Consider the following 25,499-nt stretch of genomic DNA (forward strand, 5'->3'; position numbering starts at 1 on the left):
CCTGAGACAGCGACGCAGTGCAGTTGCATTCGTACCCTTTCAATATTTTGTCGCCGACAGAATATCAATATCCATTGATAAACGGCCTAACATTGGCCTTCAATGAAAAAGCTATACTAAAAAAACGGCCCACATTTGATTTGACAAAAGATAGTTTCTAACATGGATATACTTTGCAAAACGAGACATGTCGATCAAATTTAGCAAAAAGCCACAAACTTCTACGAAATTTATGGTTCGAAATTTGCTAATTAAATTTATGTTGATTCAGATTTCTGTGTATTTTGGAATAATTTAATCGTTTAAATAAGACTGACGTTCATGGTATGACTGGAAATGAGTCTTGCAAATCACTTAATTCATACGAGCATTTCAATCCCTGACGCTTACTCAAACCTTATGAATATGGCGCGCTTAACAACTAGAATAGACTTGCTATCTTTTATCCAACGAACTCTAAACCTCGTTTATGTGAGTCATATACATCCTTCCAGTCATGAATAAGATCCTAAAACAAAATGAGCAGCCAGCATATCAATGAAAATTGTCACGTTGTCTCAACATTTACCAATATGGAGAAATATCATTGTTAGCAAGAAAATTTACAAAAATGAACAGAGAAGTTTGCAAAAGTCAAGACCATCATTCTGTTGGTCATGAGAAGAATAAAATAACTGAAGGGTGACTTCCGAGTGAAATTTAATATAGATTCATGAATGGCTGTTATCGTTGTAATAATAACGTCAGTTATTCACACCAGTTGGCGCTTATGTGCGATATCTATTAAATAAAAACTTATTTTCCCTCAAATTCGCGAGCTGAATTGTATTCGCTTTTTCAGCTATTTGCTAATATGCTACACTCTTTCCTGATAACTACCTACATATTCTACCATGTCTAGTGGCATGTGAAATGATTTTTCAACCTCAATCGATATCGTACACCGTGGTGATATCGAACAATAGAGTTTTCACGACACCATGGGTCCGAGGCTCAGCAACAAAAGGGTCGGCATCAGGCAGATCTCCTTACATAAACATTGTACTGTATTGTAGCTCACAACGAAACGTGGAGGTGAATGGAATAAATATGAAGCCAGGGTAACGAAAATAGTAAACCATTTACAGAAGCAAACGCGTTAAAATGATACTGGAAGCGTGCACTCGTTGATGGCTTAGCGGGGGCCTTGGAGGGCATCCTACTTGAGAGGGAACCAAGCAACCAGCAAACCAAGAGTAGCGCATATAGCACAACATCTGACTAAATCTTAGCATAAATACTTCTTCACACAGAACGCTCACGACCAATGATACGATGTATGAAATGGTTAGAATGTTATATAATAGTGTAGTTTTGAAATGTAGAATGGTTTATGCGTGCCACATACGAATGGTGATGTATTAACGTCACGGCCATACTCGGGTGTATATTAGGAAATAAAGTTTGGGAATGACTCATTGTGTATTTGACTTCGGGACACCGAAAACATCATTACCAGACATCGTATACCAAGAAAGTAATTACATTAGCCATTCTTACGTTTAAAAGTTTTGAGAAAATAACCTCATACAAAGGCGTCGTCAAAACATAATATTTTGCTTATATCGGTTCAAGTTCCTAACTAAGTTATAAAACAATCATCAAGTATGAGTCAAGAATAATGAACCAGCTTCATCTATGGCCAATCTCGATGGAGCGTGTGTGAAAAAGATTCAATGGATTTTCGATGTACACGGTAGAGAATGAAAACAGGAAACACATTCCGGTTTCTGAAGTTCAGTAAAACATTTTTAGTAACGTAAATTGGCGATTTCAATATCATTCCAAGCTAGACGTAAGCAAGTAATGCGAGAAAAACAATATGCTTGAAATATTCTTTCACATTCTAAGTCAATGGCAAACATGGTATTCAAAAACATATAATGGCAATATTTACGTTACAATTTCATTTTGTAAGAGTTCGTAATTCTGCACACAAGTTTAGTTGAACTGATTCAACACTAATGGCTCTTAGTTGGGATTCTGCCAAAATCCTAGAATATGAGTTAAATTTCCTTGAACTAAATCATTGATGTAAAACAGCCAAACTGTTGAATTCTCGGCACCAAATTCTAATTAAAAATTCTGTCTGTTGAATACGGTCCACACACACTCACAAGTACAATTTCTAATCCATTTGTAAGCTTAAAATAAACACACAACCTAGCATATAGCTCAATACATAAGAATATCAACTTTCAATAGAACTTCCTTGTGTACAACTAGTATCCAAAGTTCGATATGCCTAATTCGTCTCTAAAACTACATGGTGAAACTACTCGCTACTGGGGCCTAGGACGGATTTACACGTAATATCCGCCGTCCTGAACTTGCGTACGGCTGTAAATATACCGCAACAGGATTCGTCGTACGATAATACATTCATCACAATCATCCATACAATATCATAATCAGGAAGGACGTGACGTAATAGGTAGCGTATTAACTTCAATAAAATGAAGAAACACGGGCCGTGAGTGTGTCGGATTTAAACCATCCGGCCAGGACCGATCGAGATTGTAAAGGATTTTTTCGCAACTAGAGAAACTTTTCCATTCAAAATGACTGATCATCAACCGTAGATTCAAGCTTGATCGTCATATATACATATTTTTTCAGAAGTAGGGGATAACCAAAACAAACGCTCTATCAAAAATCTAGACTAGAAACAAGACGCCGAACGTTTCTTAACACACAATAAAATACAGTAAAACTAATTGATTGAATTACCATTACATGGTCAGGTATAGACGATTTTACAAAGACGGCCTACAAAACATTTGGAGATTTATACACGTACCCACCCAATTGAAACAATCATAATATTGACGTAGCTCCTGTCCTAATATATGTAACTAACTAAGCCAATTTTGAAACAGCCTCTGAACACCACTCTGTTAACGAGATGCTATTGAAACTGAAAGACAATTTGATATATCCCGATCTCATAAAGTAGATCAGTGACTTCTTCGAACACGAATTATTTACGTAAACAATATTTGCGGTGAAATATGACGCACGTGATAACACACTATAGCGACTCCATGCGGTTACGTGTTTCGCGGAAGAAAATAGATTTCACATTCCTGCGTCCTCGAACAAAACAAAATCATTCTGCGGGAATTAGATAGTCAACAAATAAAAAATAAATCACGTACTTTGTTGATGAGTGAATCTGGAACGTCTGGGCTTTTTAATCCATCATCAGGAGGGGGTCTTCGTCTTCTTCCATCGTTTGTTGATTCTAAAATAAATAAGATGAAGAACGATAAAAAAACAAGGTCGGCAACTCAAAAAGAGCTTAAAAGCTTGATTTGATACACTTGTGGTCCGCAATGCCCGCCAGGCGTGTTTATAATAGCTAGGTAACTGAGCCCTAACCCTTGGGGATAACCCGCAAATCAGTAATGCTAACCAACAAGGCAAGGCAGATCAACAATGCTGACCAAAAAGGCAAGGCAGATCAACAATGCTAACCAACAAGGCAAGATTTCTCCACGCAAACATGTAAAATAAAACACCATAATAAATCAACAGTTCTTGGGGCTATTTTTACTCTGATATCAAAAAGCCATGAAAAATCGAATACAATTTGCAAGCATTTCCAAAGCGATATATTTATTTACCAGCTTAGTTCCAGGAATTAGGGTAATTTCAAAATAAATACATATCACTTAATGTACTTAATAGAAAAAAAGAAGTTTTGAGAATTGAAAAATTCTGGCATGTGTCCAAAAATGATCGCCAGAACGTTTATTTGGCGCAAAGACAAAAAATTTATTCTCAGAGCAGATGAATAGATGGCCTACTTGCACTCGGTAACTGATGTGCGTAATGTACTGCAGCCTGCATAATCCCGAAGGACAGTAACGGTAATGTCGCAATTATGGTATTTAACCGCAAAGCGTAATAGACAAGTAGACCACATGCAAGTGACAGCCACAACCATTCAAACGGCTGACGACAATTGCCGTTAGTTCAAGTTATATTACGGCCATTCTCGTGTTTGACAAGATAAACATGTTTTGTAATGTATTATAATATCGCTCTCAAGTAGAAAACGTACCGAATGAACTCCTGGAAAGCGAAGTGCGAGATTTCTTATATCTTGGTAATGTCAGGCCAAGATGCATTGTTAGCTTGCTATGCCCATGATTAAAACAACCGTTGTATTCTTCAGAATCGCTCAATGTACCTTCCATGTTTAACCTTATATATATTTGACGGCACACACGACACAACCACCATAAGATTCTAGTTAAGTAAAATGATAATTCGAAATGTAGGAATTCATAGAAAATATTCACTCAAAACCTTGATCAGACCATAAATAGCCGCGACTCAAAAAGATTTCATATTAAGAATTGAAGTAAACTCAAAACTGTTAAAAGTTGAAATATATCTGCATCTGAACAATTAAATGCTGCAATCGTGACTGGAAGCGCATGGTTCGAGTTTTTTTTTAAATGTTTTTGATTGTCCAATTCAAACTCAAAGACGAAATCAGCCAACAACTCTGCCTTGAAAATTCCGGTGGCAAACAACTAAACTTTCAATAACACTGTATTAATTGCGAAATATATTCCGTCACAACAGGGCCCTTTGTCATGGGTCTCGAACTACTGTTGGTTGAAGACATCTGTAACCCAAAGGTGCTTCTTGCTAACGGTATTGCTTGACGATATAGATACTTTGCACATTAAACGCCGATTCTGACGATACCCAGTTCACCAATCAAATCGGTTATCAAATTATGTACATTAATGCTTTCCAGAATAAAAACTGCTCTATGGCGTCTCAATTAAAATTATATTATTCAGAGTACTGGGGTATACTGTATCAGGCTCAAAGCTGTCGATGCCAATTTAGTTTATAAAACCATTCTCAAAGTACACAAAGCACTGAGCATACAAAAGGTACTTGAAATCTTCTAAGCTTGCCAGACTGGCCCGATATCTAAAATAGTACACTAGCTTGCCAGAGTCGAGAGCAGTTTGTGGTACCCTTCCCTTTTTCGTAATCGAGAATCGATAGGTTGACGACGTCATCGACTGGCTTACCCTTGCGTGATTAGATTAAAACTTTTGCGGCGAACGGCAGCTTATCGCGCTTGGCCAAGAATCCGGAACAAATACCCACACTTGACCAACCTGCCACAAAGCAGTTATTTAATATATGGCCCTCCGACGACAAAGGGCAATTTAAAATTGGTTACTTTGAGCGAAAGAACGGTCACGAGAGTACAAAACGGATAATGATACGGCAAATTATCCGCCAGTTCATATGCAGATGACAACATTAAAAAGCGAACTCTCGCGAATGGGCGACAAAGATTATGACGCCATAATCCCAAATGCAAATCCCTGCAGCAGGTTTTCGGGTATATAATATGTCACGTGACTTCTTTTATCAATGTTGTTTATTTTTCAAAGTACTATGATTATAACAAGTAGGGATATCATTAGGTGTTACAAAGATTTAAATCGACGTGCAGGTGACGCTCGAGCAGAGAAGGTAATCTAAATCTGTGGGCTTAACATTGCTTCCCATGGAATCTTATTCGAAGCACTATTCAAATAATACTACGCCAACGTACTGCAAAACTACGAGGTAAGCGATGACGATAATGATAACAAAATAAAAAAAATCCTGGAAAATTGCCAAATTGAAACTTGAAATGGTACTGTTGTAAAATATAGAGCATTCGTTTTCCGGGCTGAGAAGTGACGACACAATCGGTACTTCCGGTTTTCCATCCACTCATCACACTTGAAAATTTCTGCACTAACTAGCACTTGACTCTCGCTAAGCGACAGTCACAATTGAAAACTTGCCCATTAAAACCTTGAAATCGATAATAGAGAAAAGGGGTCTTCCTCTTCAGGCATAGCTGTAAGTGACAATCTAACAAAAAACGAGAGTGACGTTTCGGCGTTCGTCAAACTAAGTCGTCGTCTTTACTGGAGAAAAAATATAACACAAAGGCGAAGTGCGGTCAATTACTTTCATTAGTGCAGCAGCGAGGACAAAAAGAAATGATATCCTCTTTTGGCTTCATCTTACTACGGTGGTATATTCAAACAATCGTGAACCAGAGCAAAACTAAGTAAAAAGACTCGTTTTATGTCCAATTCACGATAGATCGAACAAAATAAAGTTGAAAGTAAAATTGAGTGCTGATATTACAAATAGTTATCTTTGAGTGAGACCTTTTAACACAAAATTGAACCGCTGGAAATTTTGATTGAGTAAACGGCAACAGATATTTAGTATCAATATCGCTAAAATGTCTGTCTAGGAGTTTTCACAGTAATTTGTAAAATGAGTTCATTACAAAATATTATGTTGAGAGAAAGGGTCCAAATAGGCGATTGGTGTGAAAACATAATTGAAACGCAAGATGAATTTATAGTACCCAAGATAAAAATAAACACAGCCGAGTAGATATAACAACAAGAAGGAATATTTGTTATCAACATTGTGACATGGTAATTTATATTGATAAAACGCAGGCCACCGTAAAAGTCAAGTTAGCAAAGAAGGGAAAAATCCAAAATAAAATGTTATGTTTTCCCTTCACAAATAAGATATAAATCATGACGTACAAGGTGCTTTTGGTTAATTTTTTCCTCCCTTTTTACTGAATTTAATATGATAGTTATATTTAATCGCAACGACACCTTTACCTTGTAAATAAGAAGTGTCGCCGTATTCTGTTTCCGATGTTATTAAAATGAATTAAAGTAGAAACGTTATGCTAGATATGATTAGATGAAGGACTATTTCAAAATATTCATCGATTATAGTCTTTTTGGCAGAGTGAGTCCAAGTTTTCAGTACGATACGCGTACTTCCTTACAAGTGTGAAACAGAGGATAGGAGCGGTTAAAACACCGTTCAAGTCGACATGATGTTTTTCATGGATTCAATGCTTTATTCCGTGCTTACAATGTAAGGGTGAACCTGTTACACTTTGGACCGATACCAGGACCTTGGCAAATCACAATTGCCACGAGGTTTATGCACGTGTCTCTTAATCATGGTATTTTGGAATCTTTCAGCGACGAAATGGGGAACTTGAATTGCAGTAATATTGAAATTATTCCAATGTGAAATTATCAGACAGGGTCAATATAAATTCAAGAATATTCAAAAGTGACCATTATACTGTAATTCTGGCACTCAGCATAGAAAATATAGAAAACAAAATCAGCCATTAGGGTATCTGACATCCATCAATGCATTCGACACGACCATTCGGGTGTCATCTATGCACATTTGATATATCACACGCAACTCATCATACAGAAAGTCGTGTTTCAATCTACTTAGTACTGATCAGACGTTAAAAATATTAAACAAAAGATGACAGGTGCACCATTAATATGAAATTATTCAAATTATCGCCACTATATCATGAACCTTTATCACCAACCGTAGGTTAAAAATAAAGTTCCTTGTAGTGCATATATTTCAATCACGATTGTATTTTACCACAACGATACATCGAAGGGATTTTTTCTACTGTTTTCCCCAAGACAACATTCCTAGAATGTGGTAGATTGCCAAACATTTAAATCAAGCCTGGTTCGGTTCATATTCCAAACAATACTAAAAATAGACCATACCACAACTGGAATCAACTGCCTGATAAACCTATTTTTATAATATTCTGGTTAGATTATATATATATACCAGAAAACGGTTAAAAAAATACAAAATTACAGGTAACTTTGTATACAGGTATATTTGTATATAGTTCTAATGAGATTGTTCTTAACAAAGAAGTTGAAATATTCTTAAAAAATAAACAAAGGTAAAGCCACCTTCATTTGGTGATATAACAGACGGAGCTCGTCGAATCGAGTTTGTTCGACGTCTGCTCGAACTTCTGTTTCTGGAATTTCGTCTCGAATTCGAACGTCTAATTCCCATTCTTGTAGACACGAACGTAAATCTTTTTGTTTTCGTTTTTCGGCCACTAGAGGCAACAGAACGCGGGGAACGTATCGTTCCACCGTCCGTACTGCTCGGCGGCCGAGGCATCTTCGATTTACAGAAATATTGTAAAAATTCTTATGTGAAATATTTTTTTCTATAATATAAATAAATGAAAACACTGAATCAGAATTGTTGTCAGTAATCTAATCAATGCTCTCCTAACACTGATTTTGGATTAAGCCTCAAAACATAATTACGACCTCTGTTGGGCAAATGAGGCCTAGAAAGAATATAATCCTTATAATTATACGGAACACTGCAATTAGGGAAGTTCATATCCGAATAGTAAGTAAACTATTCAACACTTTTTATTGGCATTCATGTCCAATATTCTAAATTGTTTAGAATTTTGACACATTCAAGGATTTTATAAAGAAATGTCAAATTCGACTGAAAACACTGTAATTTCGATAAACTGCGGTCCAAAAATATTATTATTTATTTCATTTCAACTAAATTCTATGATGAATATCTATATATCATATCGAAATAAAATCCAGCACAAGCATCATATTCTACCGGTAACAGGCAACTAATTTTCCCTATAAAACGAATAGCTATCACTGAATAAAGAAGCCTACCTATTAAAACGTATTGACTGTCACTTTATTTGTTATATAAAGCTATGAGACATTTTTCTAAAATTATCTTCCACCCACATAAGCAGGCACCAAGTATTTGATACGTAGTTCAATTATCATAATAAAATTCTGAGAAGTCAACACCGTCTCGTCTAATCAAATCAAAAACTATTTACTGATCTGCATTGAAATCAAACAATTTGTTATCTAAATGCTACCTTACGTAGGCTATTGAGTCACATAAAAACACAGTAAAAAATCAATGAAATTCGTCAGAAATTTATCACCATTCTCACAAATTATAACCTATGGTATTCACTAGTTTAAAAGTGTCTGAATTTCAAGTAATAGCTACAAATTTTTGCGAATCTAATGATTTGTTCATTTTAAATATAACCTAAATCAGGCCTGCGGGCATAATTCAAGGTGCAATAAAGTTAAAGAACGAGCGCAATTGACAACGCAGTTTCAATTAAATGTTGAATTATTAAATGTTAAATAAAAGTGAATCAAAACATTTAAAGGAAGGCAATAAAAAGACAAAATGAAGCATTAAAACGAGTTTTTCAAGTGAAGTAATTCACGCTGAACCCTGACAGCACGGGGTGCCCAGTCTCAGTAACATAAATAAGTCCCATTAACGCATCTGGTAAACAGATAAAAGAGTTAACTTAATCAAACTTAACCCATTTTTGGAATGAGAATATAAGCAGCGTTGAATATTTGGAGAAAACCTTTAATTCGTGATACAGACGAATTTTCTTACTTATTACATTTAACATCATGCGTAATTTCATAATTAGACGCAGGAAAAAATAGGCGAAATTGGATTAACCCGTACTATTAATTTGAACATATTGAAGATAATCATTCATTATAGTATATGTAATAACCCGGTAAATCTCATTGCCCACTATTAATAAAATATCTGAAACCCTTTTTTTATACGCTCATCTGCCAATGAACTCGTACAACAATCACTATCATTTTCGGGAAAAGTTACCAATATGCTCAGATAATCCTTTTCGTACAAAGGTTCAACTCCACTGTATTCATGTACCACAATAAACGCCTTTCTTTGATAAATCTTTGCCGGTATAAGCCTAGTTTGAATTTTAGCTACTGAGTCTTATCGAAGACAAATCGATAAAAAGCCGCAAATGGCAAGAAGACACTGATTGATAATTCTGTATAGCACATTCAAACAGTTTAGTTTTCATGCCCTTTGTCTCACTGAGCATGCAAAATTATATACGTACATGTACCACGCATGGATGGTGAGTAAACTGTACTACCAATGGGACCACATGCTTGATCATGATTGTTTTCGAAAAAAAAGTTTGCTTCGTGTAATTTAACGTGACTTTTTCACACTTGAGCAACCGTTGTAACGCAAAATCTGACGTGACCAATATTGCGTCATCGGCAGCCGCAATTCGCAGTTCATTTAGATTGATGAACCTATCAGGTGAGTATGAAAAATTTGGCGCATTTCGGGCGTAAGCAAAAAAAAGATGAATGTATTCATATTCTCCTAACCTTACTTTAGCGATGCATCATACCATCCTCAACTTCTGACCGTCTCAGTGTCTCAATTTTGCAACGTGATCTGAAAACGACTGTCTGAAAATACTGCGCCATAGCCTGACCTTGATCAAAGTACCTGATAAATTGATGAATAATATTTCAACTAGATGGTCATTCCACATGTTAAAATGCTGTGATATATATCTAATTTGCCTTTCTAAATTCGTACGTTGATAACCCATATGTCCAGTCCTGCCTACTGTATCGTTCGAAACTGTATAAATCTAGAATCTAATGCTATAATTCAATTCTTCACTTAATCAAGTACAAAATAAGTTACTAAATAATAACTTAGCTGGGTTGCCTTTCCGATACAAAAAAATGTAATATATTTAATATACATCATTGGTTCTGTTCATTATTAGCGTTGACTGACTACAGTTTTCGTGTCCTGCTTACTATACTGCTTGAAACTGTAGTAGTTTATAGTCTTTGTCCCCCTGGCCTTTGCGATATTGTTCGTATGAAAACTGCTAAAATGACAAACTTCCTTCAACACGGGTATTGTTATATGATTCAAATGAAATTTACAACACGTCATGGTCACGCTGGTGACGGAACCCCAGATCTTGAGTAATATTGACTATTTTTAGCTTTTGATGACGAAGGAAAGGACCCATTTTAGACCAGCATATTTACTTATGACGAACGAACGCTTGTTCTAATTGAACTGGAACGATAGATAAATTTTACGCCAGTCCATAAAAGGACGATTGGTCAACAGACAAGAAATAGGCTACAAATAAAAAATGAATGATCGTAAAAACGATAGCCAAGCGACTGGAAGACGACCTGTGGCCATTGGCGAATTGTTTTTCTTTTTGTTGGTATTGATATATCTAACATACCATAATAACAGAGTTAAAATTTCCGGAAAATTACACATCAGGTGCGGATATAAAGCCGTGCATGACCTCGATAATTGGCCAATATCCTACAATAGGTTCTATACGAGGGCAAGCTTCCCCTAACACTGTAAGAAGAAGGTCTAACACCCAACCCGTATATAATAAAGGTTATACCATTAAAGAATATTTATATATATATACGATATGATATGACTTAGAACTCTTGTTGATCAGTGAAAACAATGAACTAAATCTGGGCATCCTAGTTGAAATATACGTCACCACGATGGCAGGCGATTGTGAATCATAAATATTTTTAAACATCCAAATTAGAGAAAACTGGAAAACAAGTCAATTAACGCAAATCGGAGGTTCGCCATAGAAGAGGATAAATAGAACTAAAAAAATATATAATACACTGTACACTTTCAAAACCAATTATTGGGTCAGGTCAGACAACTGCAAGTATTTTACTATTTTTCACCTAACTAAAACCAAGTACTGCCTTTTCAAATGATTTGGTCGCCTGTCATCTAGTTCAAACCACGACACCTTACTTAGCCTATAAATACTCTTGCTATCTCTACCTGTTGATCCCATCAAAAAGACTGAGAGGCCAGGGTAGCAGCTAACGTAACCTAACACCTATAACTGAAAATCAATAATTTCGATTTACAAATGAAAATAAACTTCATCACCTTCATTTGAATACTCATTTGCCTAAGTTATCAGAAACGAATGAAATTACCCTTTCGAATCTAAAGTTCAACATGTAACAATAATATAATCACTTCAGCCTCACTAGTTCTTCACTGACCATTGTAAAAATTGAAAATTGCAATCCAATTTCGTCTCTTTGTCCACGAGGCAACCAACCAGACGTCTCTGTGAGCGATATATACAAACGTTCGTGATATTATTAAAATTACCTACGAACTGAGCGTACGATTGAAATTCACTTGGGAAATTTTCGCTCGAAAAACTTATCGTTCTCGTAGATCAAAAGAGATGACACATCTTTCACAGTTGTGTGTTTTGACGCGTAGCGAAGAGGATCGGCCACGGCCGGAAGATAAATTTATACTCATTTTTACATGATCACGCCTGAATAATTTATAAAATAACGGATACGGAAAAGTTTTCTGCCTTAGCTTATAGTCAACAACACGCTCTATTGACAACGATACCACAATATGATGACGCTGTTTAGCCTAGAGCGCGCGCAATTTTGCGAAATTTCATATACTGTTGAAAAAATCGTTGTGTTTATGTTAATTCTTACAAATTTGTCATTAAACTATATGGCAATAAGGGGCCTGTAATAGTTTCGATTTTCAAATTCACTTGTCATTTACGTTAATCGTAGATAAAATCGCCATCCGCGTACCATTAAAATAATAAAGTACCTGAAAATTCAATTGAGTTAGCCGATTTTTCGGCAGTATATGAAAAGGCTTCCCTCAAATAGCCATCGATGTTCGTAAATTATTTAGAAAATAAACGACGATAGATGACGACGACAATCGACGCAATGTAAACACTCTGCGACGCAAAATCGATACGTCCGGAATGTCAATAAGATACCTATCCTTGTTAAGTTTTCGCTTCAACATAAGTCGATTTCGGATAATGCGAATACTATATATATACTTTTAAAATCCCTATATACTTATAAAATATTCTTTTCGTTAAATAGATAATATAACCTACTGGTAGAATGAACAAAACTATGCCCTGATTAGGCCTGAGAAAGAACCTGATTACAATAACGATGAGGAACCTTACACTAAACTGCCCTGCATAATCCATAGACTAAATTTCGTCTTTGAATCAAAACCTCAAAGCCATTATACCAATACTTAAGAAAATTTCCATTCGTGTCCATGACTGAAACTGGCCATGTCGAAAATAATTGATGACTATTATTATCTAGGATGATAACTTTGAAGTTTTTTAAGCTCTGATGAAGAAAATGCTAATTCAAATTTGGCAAAGTTTGCAAGTTTTATTAACTTTAAAGTGGAACTTATTGATATAATGTTTTACGCGATGGCGGTTCTCGAGAAAGAAAATGTTTTAGGTGGATAGAAATTGCTAAAACTGAAACGAGAGAGGATATCGAACTACAGATTTGGAATAAATATCCAGTGAAGTGGCGAATGGTAATACTCAGCCGTCCTAAAAATTTGAGCTGATACCTGGTGTACGAAAAAGCGAGTGGAGCATGGTCGAAGCTTGACCGAATTTTGGAGTGATAACATGCTTGTCTCGGAAATTTCATTGAAATAATTCCGAAACCAATTGAATGCCGTAGTAAAGCGATAATTAACCAACTTCTTTCCTGATCTCATGATATTTGTCATAGGTAGATAGCTGTGTATTGAAATAAATTGAAGCGGAGTGTATTTAATTGAATACCGAATACAACATTCCAGTTTTTTGTTGTAAGGTAATTAAAAATCGATTTTAATCTTTCGTGCGTTTCAAATTTGGCGCATGAAAGTACTGGCGCAGTTGAAAGACAGGTTCAGATTGATGGAAGTTTAATTACAATTCCGTACATCTGATAAAAATCCCCGCATGTCCTTCGAGGTCACCGAGCAAGGTCGCACATTCATAACTGCCTATAATATCAATATTATTACGAATTGAAAACGTAATATACCGAGCATCAGAGGGTGGGTCTTTTACTCTTGACTCTAATAGAGGTAGCCATATTCAAGCATTGGTATTCTATAAGTGCGTTTTTAATTATGAATAAGCTGGAACTATTTTGCATAAAAATCATGAATTATGCTAAATTTTGATCTGTTAAATTGAGAACACGCGAATTTACGAAAAAGTGAATTTCGATAATCCTACCACTACTCAAAATACTTTCGAATTTCAATTATTGGAAGTGAAGTTTTAAGCGTTATAGATCGGTCTAACGGTTGATAACATATACTTAAAATGAGAATTTCCGCGAATGAGCAGCATCATTAAAAATTGATAGGTTAAACCTAACAGGTATAAGTAGCAAGTTCCTCTTAATTCAAATATAACTGTCAGTAGAACTTGATTTTTCGACTGGAGAAACAAAGACCGAAGCCTCTATACATAAACTCTGTTAATCAAATTTACAACAAAGAAATTATTCTTTGTTCAAATTAATAATCCCCGATTTCACGCAACGATGCAATTGCGCGACTACGACACCTATTCGGCGTCACCGAAGCATGATGTCATACAGACGTCTGTATTATATCAATAAATATGAAGCGTAACTAAAGGGCGCATATATTTGATAGACTATTAGAGCACATTTGAGTCCTTATAAGGACAAGATGTAAGCGAATACGGATTAAGTTGCGGCAGGATGGGGTTAACATCTGGAAATGAGTGGTTGGCGGGTTTGATTTTTAGACAATAAACCCAACCACGCATAGATGGACTTAAAATAAAATTTGAACTAAATCTACAAAATTTTCCATATTACTTTCAATAAGCGAATCTTGCAAATATTATAATTATAATTAATACACATACAACAATACATCGCTGTCAGGTAGCGTAAAATGTCATTGCGGAAGGCCTTTTACGGCATATTCAAAACAATTCATTGAAAAATGGAATTCTGCAATAAGCCGCATATTGTATGCATGCATGTTCAATTCGAAATTGTACACCGGTCATTAAAGCTGCCTAGTTTCATGGCCAGATTTTAAAGCGAAAGGTTTTTGTATGGTATCCTTTCATATCGCCATCTCCCCAGAGGTAGCCGTACGTTTAATTGCATGCAATGTCAAACTGAAAGTGAGCGATTGTCGGTGGAAATTATGGACTCATTTATCCAGTGACTCCATACTAACGGATCCGTGGGCCTTTGAGCAGTTGGAGGTAGAAGTAATGAGGCTGCTTGCAACTACAGTGAACAGTTTAATCTATATCCGAAAAGCCTGCCCTACGAAATTTTACATATTATACAACAAACGTCCATACGGCACCTTATTCTACGTACGTTCTAAAAATAAGCTGTATCGCTTTTAATTTACCATGCAATCTGTCTGCTGATATAGTTTTGATAAATGGTTACCGACTGAGACATGTCATAAATATATTTATCTTACATTACATATTAATCATTTATATTAGGTTGGCATGACGTAATCTAATAATTGAAGATTTACAGTCTATGTAACGCAAAGGGATTATCTCCATAAATACGTTTCCACCAAATTGCCTTCCAAATCGAATCTTATTTAATTTTACCAAATAGATATATGTCTTAAACGAATGCATATCAAATCTATTGATTTATTTGTGCTTGGGATAATTACTATGCAAATAATGCAATCAAAAATCGATCTTGAATCACCGACAACTAAAAATACCCAAATGGAACTGGTGAATGGCATACCCTGTCACTGTCATATCCAGTATTTCACTATATGTTGGTACAAAATTTAACTACGTATTTAAACGCCAACTGCTCTGCTCAGCACGAGTGTATTTCTTATATCTCAGTCCATTTTTATTTTAGAAATACTATGAATATTCTGACGCTTGAATTTTTTTTGGAACCATAAACTGTATTAATTGCTACAATACAACTAAGCGCGCCCAATTCTTAGCTTCCAATAAAATCCATACAAAATGCGGTCATCAAACGATACATTTCCATAGGACGCTAACGGGAGACGAACACACTAGCTTGTATTGTGCGACTGACTGTTTACTATCATAGCCCGCTCGAGATTTTGGATAAAATACATTGCCCAGAGATAAATCGTGCCCCACGTGCGAACTTTATATCTCAGCCACGCTTGCTTGAATACGATTCATTTATCACTTTTAATTGGAAACGAAACACAAAATTTTTAGCTAAATATTAACTAGATCCAAATTGGAATCCAAGTATGCGATTGAGCTTAATTAAACAAACTTGTCGCACGATAGATTCGACGATTAATTGAAATATCGACTTGCACGGACAACATTTTGATCTTTAGATGAAGAAGTATTTCACGTTCATAACAATAACTCTTCTTAAAAATAATATTATGAAGTGTGGTTCAATGGAAACATCACAGGGTTAAACTACACAGGTCTCGATCTAGTTCATTGCTCTACACAGCTGAAATCTGAAGTATCATTTTGTTTAGCAGAACAACAACACTTGTAATTTCCTAGTTATTGGGAAAAAATAAAACGCGGAACCCGGGAGCAATCATAATCAACTAAACACTAAACAACAAATTACGTTAAAATATCAAGTATACTTTAAAAATACTGGCACAAGATGGGTCGGTGAAAGAAACAACCGCAGTACAATCACACTTCCATGCGAGTGGTTACAAACAGAATTGTTCATGTAAGTAAACAGCATAACTGGAAGTAAGCATCCATAATTGACAAAACCTATTTTCCTGATTCTTAGACCATGTTCTGTTGCCAAGGCAACGAAACCTGAGTCTAAATATATTATGTTCTTCCTCCAGCCTATCCAATGGAAATTGTGTCTCACCACTATCGTCAGGTCGACGACCGCACAACAATACAAAAAGCTGCCTGGGTGGTCAACATTAAAAACGTGAATCCTAACATAAATCGTATAGTCTAAAACTATTTACGTAACCTAATACTGTAATTGGACGTGATGGGAGGTTGTTATTTACCACTGACCCTAATGTAAACGTAAGTGAGGCGTACAAATTACAAAATTACGACCTATCAAAATACTCAACTTTAAGGTCACGACCTGTTTTCTTGTGGTTTCCGGGTAAAATTAGGGATACAAAGAAGGGTGCCATTTTCATTTGAACTCTTAGTGACAAATACAACGCAGTTTACACTATGGGTTCAATTTTAACCCCAATCCAAATTTTGAGTCCAAGCACCAGATGAAATCGAAAGTTAACTTGTTTCTTTGAAAGTTAGCTCATGTGTTTAAAACATATGTCAAAGCAACTGTTTTCAGAGTTCTGGTTTCCAGCCATAAAGCTTTTTTCATTACTCAGGTTGCCTTACGAATAATGATTATGAAATGCATATTACAAATTACAATGTATGTAAAGTAACAACAGGAAATCTCATGCGAAATTCTGGAGTACAAAAATATTCGTATATAAATACCTACATCATATGCATGATTGTTCCAAGTGAAGTCGCACGAAATTCTATCACAATTACCAATGAATTGAAGCACAAAAATTCAGACATCGCCCTAAGCTCTAACTAAACAATCCGTAAGGTACATAGCATTGGGTACTTTGAATAAAATGGTACACAAATCGCTACTGTAGCAGCCAACATTAAGAGGCATCTCTTGAAGCTGGTTCCAAATAATTCAAGCACTTTAGCCTCGCCACCCGGCTTTTGCAATTTATCAACGTCTCCATGATAATGAGTTAGTCGATAAGTTGATTTGTTCCAGAACTATACGTAGGTACATAATTGCTAACGAGGCCTCGTTGAAAGGAAGGCTACATTCATCACGCTAACCACATTTGATAACTATAGAAAACGTTAAACTGTAAACATATAACCGCGAATTCGCTAGCATTTTTGAGTTATTAAATAAACGGGACTCGGTAAAATAAAATTAGAACGCAAAAATCTAATCCACGTGTGACTAGCAATATATCAAATAACAAGAATTTATACAATGCGTGACAGAATCCATACATACTACAAAATAAATTCTCATTTTACTAGTCGTTGAGGCCGAGGGATTAATAACTAATTTATCCTAAAGAGAATGGCTTCGGATTTGGAGTGGGAATCAAGAAGTAAAATACGAGTCGAGAAGCACGTCCTCAACAGGACGTTCCAAATTACGATCGATAAATTAAGTATTACCGCAATAATTACGCCATCTCGAGGATGTGGCAAGATGACTCCAGGCCTCCGAAGACTTCAAAATATAGCGCAATAGGCCAATGCCCAAAACTGTTCTGAAATCCAAACTTGAGCAAATACCATTACGAACAACCGGTTCTGGAGGCTTTGTACCAGTATTGGTAGGATGGACCCACCGTTTCTCCAGAAAACGATCGACCCGAGTCACTAATCGTCAGTGAAACTTAGTGACTGACTAGAATTCGGAGTCGGGACTCGACTTGAGTTGCGGGTGACTATTGACTCCACTTGACCAGAGACTCGGGGTTAGGGACTTCTAAATCAAAACTGCTCTTGAGAGGTCATGTGAAATGACATGTCCGCTATTGCATCATGGTGCTGCAAGAACTTATCTTGCTCAGATCATTTCATGATCAGTTTAAAATAATTTATTCTACGGCTTTTTAAACATTTGTTCAATCAATTTGATCAATAAAGTAATCTCCATCACCAAAAGATTTACCGTACTTACCATCTTCAGTCTCTGGGTAGACAACGAGATCGCGAAAATCAGCAATAGACATTATTCTTCTTATCCGAGCTACTGCTCTGGCGCCTATAGTTCCAGTACGAACACGACCGGGAGAAAGTCCCGAATTTTCTGTTGGTGGCGATCTGATAGGAGATCTTTCTGGAGTTACGGAACGCAGCCTAGCTGGAGATCTATCCGGAGTTTTCACTCTTAGGCTGACAGAAGATTTTTCTGGCGTGCTGAACGCCATGGTAATGTGTACTTTAATCCAGAATTCGCTAGGTAGAATGAAATCAGACTTCAGTCGAGTTTATTCTGGCTTCCGTCCGCACCGATACCAGCAATATAGGCGGACACCAGGAAACTACATTAAACTAAACCAACTTTGCTGTACAAAGTGCTTAAAAATCCATCCCACTAAAAAGCATATTATCTCTCAGGTATCATTGTTTTTAGCCTACGGATGTGACCACATACGCATCGGTATGGCGTGGATGACATCTCAACATACAATTAAAAAAGATGTTAGATTTACAAGATTTTATCCGTTTTTAAATCTGAATCGCCACCATAATCTATACCAACCAAGCATGCGATGATGATAATCGGCCTCAAAATACTTAATAACTTATAATAATAATAATAATAGGTTAAAATACTAAAATAGCTAGAATCGATTTACTGTGCCTCTAATGATAATTTGTGTATATCATAGAAATTTACAGAAACAAAACCACCAACCTACGACTTCCTTTGATTATGAAAACGAGGTCGTGGGCGATGCGTGTAGTGTTATAAGTACTAGGTATTCAATACGATGATAAATCAATTATAAATTGCTGCATGAGAGACGAGCGCGTTTTAGAAGATAAACTAACCATTAAACATGTAGCGGTAATATAAAGGAAGTAGAACTAAATATTCATACATATACAACACCATGATTGCGATTAGTGACAAATAGCAACTAACAACGTTCGTAATAGTTTAATTAAAACTATTTCAGATATCATGACAGCATAGCAGGTCGAACGAGGTGAATTTGACAATTGTTAAAACGTCGAATACCACTTTTAACCGAATTTATCTTCCGTATTTGTGTATTTCACTATTTAGGATATAGCGTTGGATATTGGTGCCACTGCTGTAGAAGCCTAGTTATTATATAGTTACAAAATTGCTTGACTATATATAAAATAACTTCATTTGAAACTTGTATCTTCACTTTGCAATTTTACATCGCTTACAATTTATTTGTAGCTAAGTTTATATATACCTCTTGTGAATGAAATTTATAATCAAAACAATTTCCTAAGCCTGCTAACCCTGAATTTTTCACTTCTACTGAGTGATTTCTCATTCCTATTAAATTTCATTTTATTTATATTTGCGTCGACAACACAATACAAGCAATGATGCTACATTATATTGCCAGAAGCATAAAAAAAAATTCAAAATCTCGCGCCAGAATCAATCCTATTTCATTAATCAAAACGCGGATGAGTATATCTCCATATGGAGGACAAGTACGCATTGATATTACGGCTATTTATAACGCATTAAAGTGCATATGCTTCAATTTAATTAATATTATCTTCCTTACCTTTAGACATGCAAGATGACGTCAAATTGGTTAGAGATCCCCGCCATGTTTTTCGTCTTGGAAATGAATAAGACGACTGCTCTGTAATTCCAAATGAGAGCTGAGCGGATCTACATCTTTTTAATAACGGTTTTACGGAAAACATACTATAGATATGATATAAATTTTCTAAATCGAAATGAAGCAATGACAAACGACCACAAAATTATTTAATTATTTCACCATAATGCAAATGGCCCACGAAGTATTGTTCCAAATTTAGAATATATGTAAAAAAGCATGATGGGAAATTTTAATGAGCCCCTTTACTCCTATTCTTAGTTAATCATATCAGTTTACTTCAATTCACATCGGGTAATAGGTACAATTTTGTTAATTAAGTGAAACTAAGAGTGATATTGCTTTACTGAGGGTCAGTTCATAACGCTATGATTTCGGAAATTATGGTCCAATATCAAACTACTTACAAAGAAGGGACAATCCCAAACTGATAATCACTCTCCTGGATATTGGAAGACTTTATGAACGGTATTATTTTCAAGAAAAGATAGGAACTTTACCAAACCATGGAAATGTGGCAAGTCATAACAAAAACCCACCCTGCGAAGATCTTACCTACTGAGAGAGTAATAAATAATTTGAAGAGATTAGCTTAGACAAGCACATTCGTTGTTCAAGCCGTATTGGAACAGACAATATATGAGATTTAAAATCAATAAGTCAAAATGTTTTTTTCAAACGCGAAAACCTCCTGGATACGTCACGAAAAATTTGACATAATTTATGGAAAACAGTATTCTATTTTAAACCAAAATTCAAAGTTAAAAACTACTTTATAATAAAATTTTAGACTATAACATCTCACTGTATTACCGTATTTGAAACCTTTTATCGAAAGAAATAAGCGCGGCTACCTAATCACAAGTTAATCTTACTAAATTGGCGAAACAGTCCAATAACTTCACTTCATTCCGAAATAGTTATTTCCAGAAAACTGGTTTTATAATATTTATCATATCTCGAAATTCACGCCAGCAATTATCGCATGAGTGTCAAATCGGTTACCAAGTCAAATATTCGGTCGTGTGACCCCGAAATTTATATATTATAAGGCCAAAACAAGCTTTGAAATTCAACAGAAGACGTGAGAAAGACAAACTTGCCAGCTGCCTACCGAAATGAACTGACAATTACGATTTCCATCAGGTCGAAATGGTCAATTTTCGCGCACAATAACTGTAAGTCGACAAAATTAGGATATACCAATATATCCATCGCCAAGATTTGGCCGTTGGAAGATCCAGAACTAAATGTATCTTTTATCAAGTGCCCATGTTCGATAGACCAGAAAAATACAAGTTGCGATTTCCTTTAATTACTGGTATGGAAATGATGCTATATTACAGCAATTACGTAAACTACGTATTAACAGTTACATCGCGCATTTTGTAAGCGTCTCATCACTTGTTTTTTGTGATAATTTTCAGAATACCCAACACTATTTTGTGATACATTATACCAGGCATGGAAGTTTGGAAGATAGCACCATCGAGGTTTAAATTTTGCTGCTATTTCGCAATGGGGGGAGGTTGTTAAGACTGCTAGGAAGGAATACTTAACGACTCAAGTATATTTTTCGCTTTTTATACAAGGGCTTGGGGGAATAGTTGTAAGTTATAATACGGCAACAATAATCGAAGAACATAATTATAATTATAGGTTTCAAATCTAATTATAGGTCTTACACAAGATGCACAATCCATCTTTGGCCCTTGTGTGACAATGCCCTTCTTTTGGGAATTGGAAAAAATTTATAAAGGTTGAATACACCTCGAAAATATTGATGTTGAAAATAATGATGTTGAGGCTGGTACAAATGGAGGCAAAAGAACAATCTACTCTGATATTTTAAACGTTAGTTGAACCTCTAACTTACTACTTTGGTATTGGTCTATAGCTAAACTGCAGCGAAAAGGATCTCAACTGAATTCAACATAAATTTCAATTCCAGCCATCTATTATTCTATTTGTAACTCGATATTAAAAAATATAGTTTTAAACTACTAACAAGTTATAAAGCTTCTAAATATGAATCAATTTAACAAATCATATTTACTCTAATACAACCACAATGCAAGTTAACACAACTAGATTTTCTTACCGTACGGCAACTCAAGATAAAAGAAATTCAGTGTCCAGTCAATGTCTTAAAATAGCGCATAAACGAGATGATATATTTTGTACCCAGTCGGGCGTGTAAATGGCCAACTCCCCTACCTTTGATTGTCGGTATATCAAAGAATGATGCGACACAAAGAAAACGAAGACGATTTTGGCGATCAAGCTTATTTTGTATACATCCCAAGCGGAGGCGTGTCCAAGAGAAAACTCCCCTCACGCTTTGTGAAAGACAATTTCAAAAAACAACTCGATTTGCCAAAAAAAGGAAAACTGTAGGGTCCATCATCATTGTCTACGAATACTACGTTGATTTTTTAATATTCAAACAGAAGCTCATCGATTCTAATGCGAGTAATAGTATATAGAATTTACTGTGGCTGAATACACAACTGGTAAACACACACTTCTATGAAAATAAATGAATATAATCGATGGGTAATAGCCAAATCAGAATTCTAGTTGAACTCAGTTTTCCAATTCAAAGTTCAGCTCGAACCCGAAAAACAATTCTCATTTACAAGTTGTGGACTGAACTAGGCATTTTGTGTGTAGCTTAAGTTTACTTAAATAGCAACCTTTTTAGAATAAAATCCCAAGACAAGACACAAAGAAATATATCGCACATACCACTGCTCATGATTGATGAAATTTCATCGTCATTCATGGACATTCTTCTCGATTTCTTTTGTCCAAATCCACATAGAAGACAAGTGCTTCTTTTTCTTCGTCTAAATTCCCTCAATTTTACGGCTTTGATTTGAAATCTTGTTTCGACATCCAGGGTACCGCGGAAATTATACAACTCAGTAAGTCCACTTTTTGTTTTGGGCTCATAAAACAGTTCATTTTTTCCTTCAGCAAATTCCGCTTCAAATTCATAGTCATATTCATCACGAGGAGGCGGTGGTATAACTAAATCCGGAAGACGGGAAAGATCTCCTTCGTCACTTTTACGGGATAACACCATGATGTATTCTCAAAGTCCAACTTTTAGTGGTAAAAGCAGTTTTAAAGGCAGATTTCGGTCTGAGTTTGAAACCTGTGTATTTTCGTCTACGAAGAAGTATAACTATACCTCATCTATATTTTATACCTCTATTGGCTGCTAGGCGTCGTCATCGCCAAAATAAGATGAAAAAACAAGTCAGATAGATACCATGCGATGACGAATAATCAGCGGCAAAAACACAGACAAAAAATAAATCTAAGAGCGTTCGACATGGGCAGGGCAGTAACTAAAATCAGTCCCGAACGAAAACTTCCCCTACAACGCTGGATCAAAGAGTTAACGCTCACTTTGATCTCTTAGAAGTACGAAATGAAATTCTTCAAAACTAGACTGAAACGTGCCTAAGTTATTCAAAATAGCAAAGACTGTCCTGATGCTGAAATTACAATTAAGACAAAAAAGAAGTTGAGATGTGCACAATTCATAATATTAATATGTAATAGACATACGAGTTATTCATTTTATCACAGATAGGGCTACTATTTGAAATGCCACTCACCAGATTTTTTGGCCGTCACCAAGTACCCTAGGAGATTAAGAGTTTTGGGAAATTGAAGAATTGTAATCTGGATAATACTCAATTAGCACTACAATATACTCAGATTACTTGTTAAATTTGAATGAACTACCAATATCTCAATTTATAGAAAATTGAAACCAAACGATTTTCTACCTCAACTTGTCTCTTCATAAGTGTTTTCTCATTTTCTGTACACGACATATTTATCTGGTAAGTTTCGCGCCAAACAATATACTGCAATGCAACGCATTTACTGATTTAGTATGCTGCAGAATAATTCATGCATTTGTGCAATATAACTTTTAGTCGGCCTTTAACTTGAGTTTGATTTGGGTTAGTTACTCTGAATTTTATTCTCATGGGATACAAATTGTTTTGAATTACTTTTCGTTGAAAGCGCATTACTCTTTCCAAGTTTGAGAAACAACGACCACATCAGACATTAATCCAAACTGAAATTCTGTTGCTGAATAGACGTGAAAATCATTAACAATTTATGATTCTTTTTGAAATCATGCGTCATTTTATCTAAGAAGAAGACTATTCAAATTAGCGAATAACTCTCTTCAATACTTAACAGCAAATTAACACGACCGAACATTATAAGTCGGATTCGCGGTAATTAAAACCAGTAAATACTCACTAATTAATATTAATACGAGTTACAAGCAACATGAGTAACAGACGATATAATTAATATAGTGTTAAGTACCACATCAATTTAATGGCGTATTAAATCATACTAAAGAACGCTAATTTTCGCTTGCATTTCGAATTATAGCTGACTGTATACTACGGTGCAATTCAAGTTCATTTTACGAACTTTTCTTCGAAAAACGCAATTGGAAACATATCGTTGAATGTGGGTGGTCTTTGTATTATAACTCCAATCTATGTCACAATAAAACGATAAAATTCGATATCCAATATCAAGGATTTAAATTTATACAAAGATTACAGTAATTACTAAGCCAATTGCAAATCCTCATTTTCAAGTAAAATAACAAAATACATAAATCTCAATAGATATCCAAATCGAATTTGAAACAATTCATGTGATAAATGACCATGTGTCCTCTATAGCAGACGTTAGCAAATTATACAAACCATCTAATCTCGCCCAGAGCAAATATACCGTAAGTCATTAGACAGCATAAAACTAGTTGTTAGGAAAAATTCTAACATTGAATTTCGTTGTTGCTAGATAAAGTGAGATATTACGAAGTTTTTGACCAACAAATTTTTTGGACAGATTTCAATTCGATTTTTGTGGTTCTTGTAGCTTTTGAGTTCGCAAAACCATACCTTTGTAATTCTTTTTGCTAAATTTGAAAGATGGCAACACCAAAATAGCACCAAAGTACCATCAACGTATACAAATACAACATATGACAAACTATATCCAAACTGGCAATCGTCCAACGAGTTGTCCCAGCCTCCTCGTGAACCTACTCGGACGTCAATCTTTTACATTTCCTTACATATCTGGGTCTAAGCTAATAGGTCACAACGCAGCGTGAATGCGGTTATCAAAACTGCTGACGAAATCAAATTAAAGTCATTTCTGTCTCCTTTTATTTCGTTAAATACAATCTATTCATTAGAAATTCCTCTCAGATAACCTCAAGCATATATGGACCGGACATAAATATCATACCATGAATACTTTACCAAGTGTGGTCATGATGTTATATTTATTTTCATGGACGACTTTATGTCTAAGGTTTAAAGACTAGAAATAGGCCCCGAAATACTGAATAGACATTCGATATCCACCCC

The 25,499-nt window shown here is 35.5% G+C and overlaps 1 protein-coding gene across 7 annotated transcripts in view; it reads right to left on the reverse strand.

Moving 5' to 3' along the window:
* Nucleotides 1–25,499, reverse strand: part of LOC120344922 (uncharacterized) — a 78,018-nt gene that overhangs the window by 29,032 nt on the left and 23,487 nt on the right. For 2 of the 7 annotated variants that reach the window (XM_039414252.2, XM_078112936.1), the window contains one exon: nt 3,198–3,283. In XM_039414252.2, the coding sequence (XP_039270186.2) occupies nt 3,198–3,283 (86 nt within the window). Of the gene's footprint in view, nt 1–3,197; nt 3,284–4,105; nt 5,159–7,865; nt 8,136–18,407; nt 18,801–20,010; nt 20,157–22,818; nt 23,294–25,499 lie in introns of those variants that run through there. The other 5 variants (XM_039414250.2, XM_039414262.2, XM_039414255.2 and 2 more) reach the window with 5 other exon arrangements.

The sequence above is a fragment of the Styela clava genome, chromosome 5 (assembly GCF_964204865.1).
Source record: "Styela clava chromosome 5, kaStyClav1.hap1.2, whole genome shotgun sequence".
Classification (NCBI taxonomy): Eukaryota; Metazoa; Chordata; class Ascidiacea; order Stolidobranchia; family Styelidae; genus Styela; species Styela clava.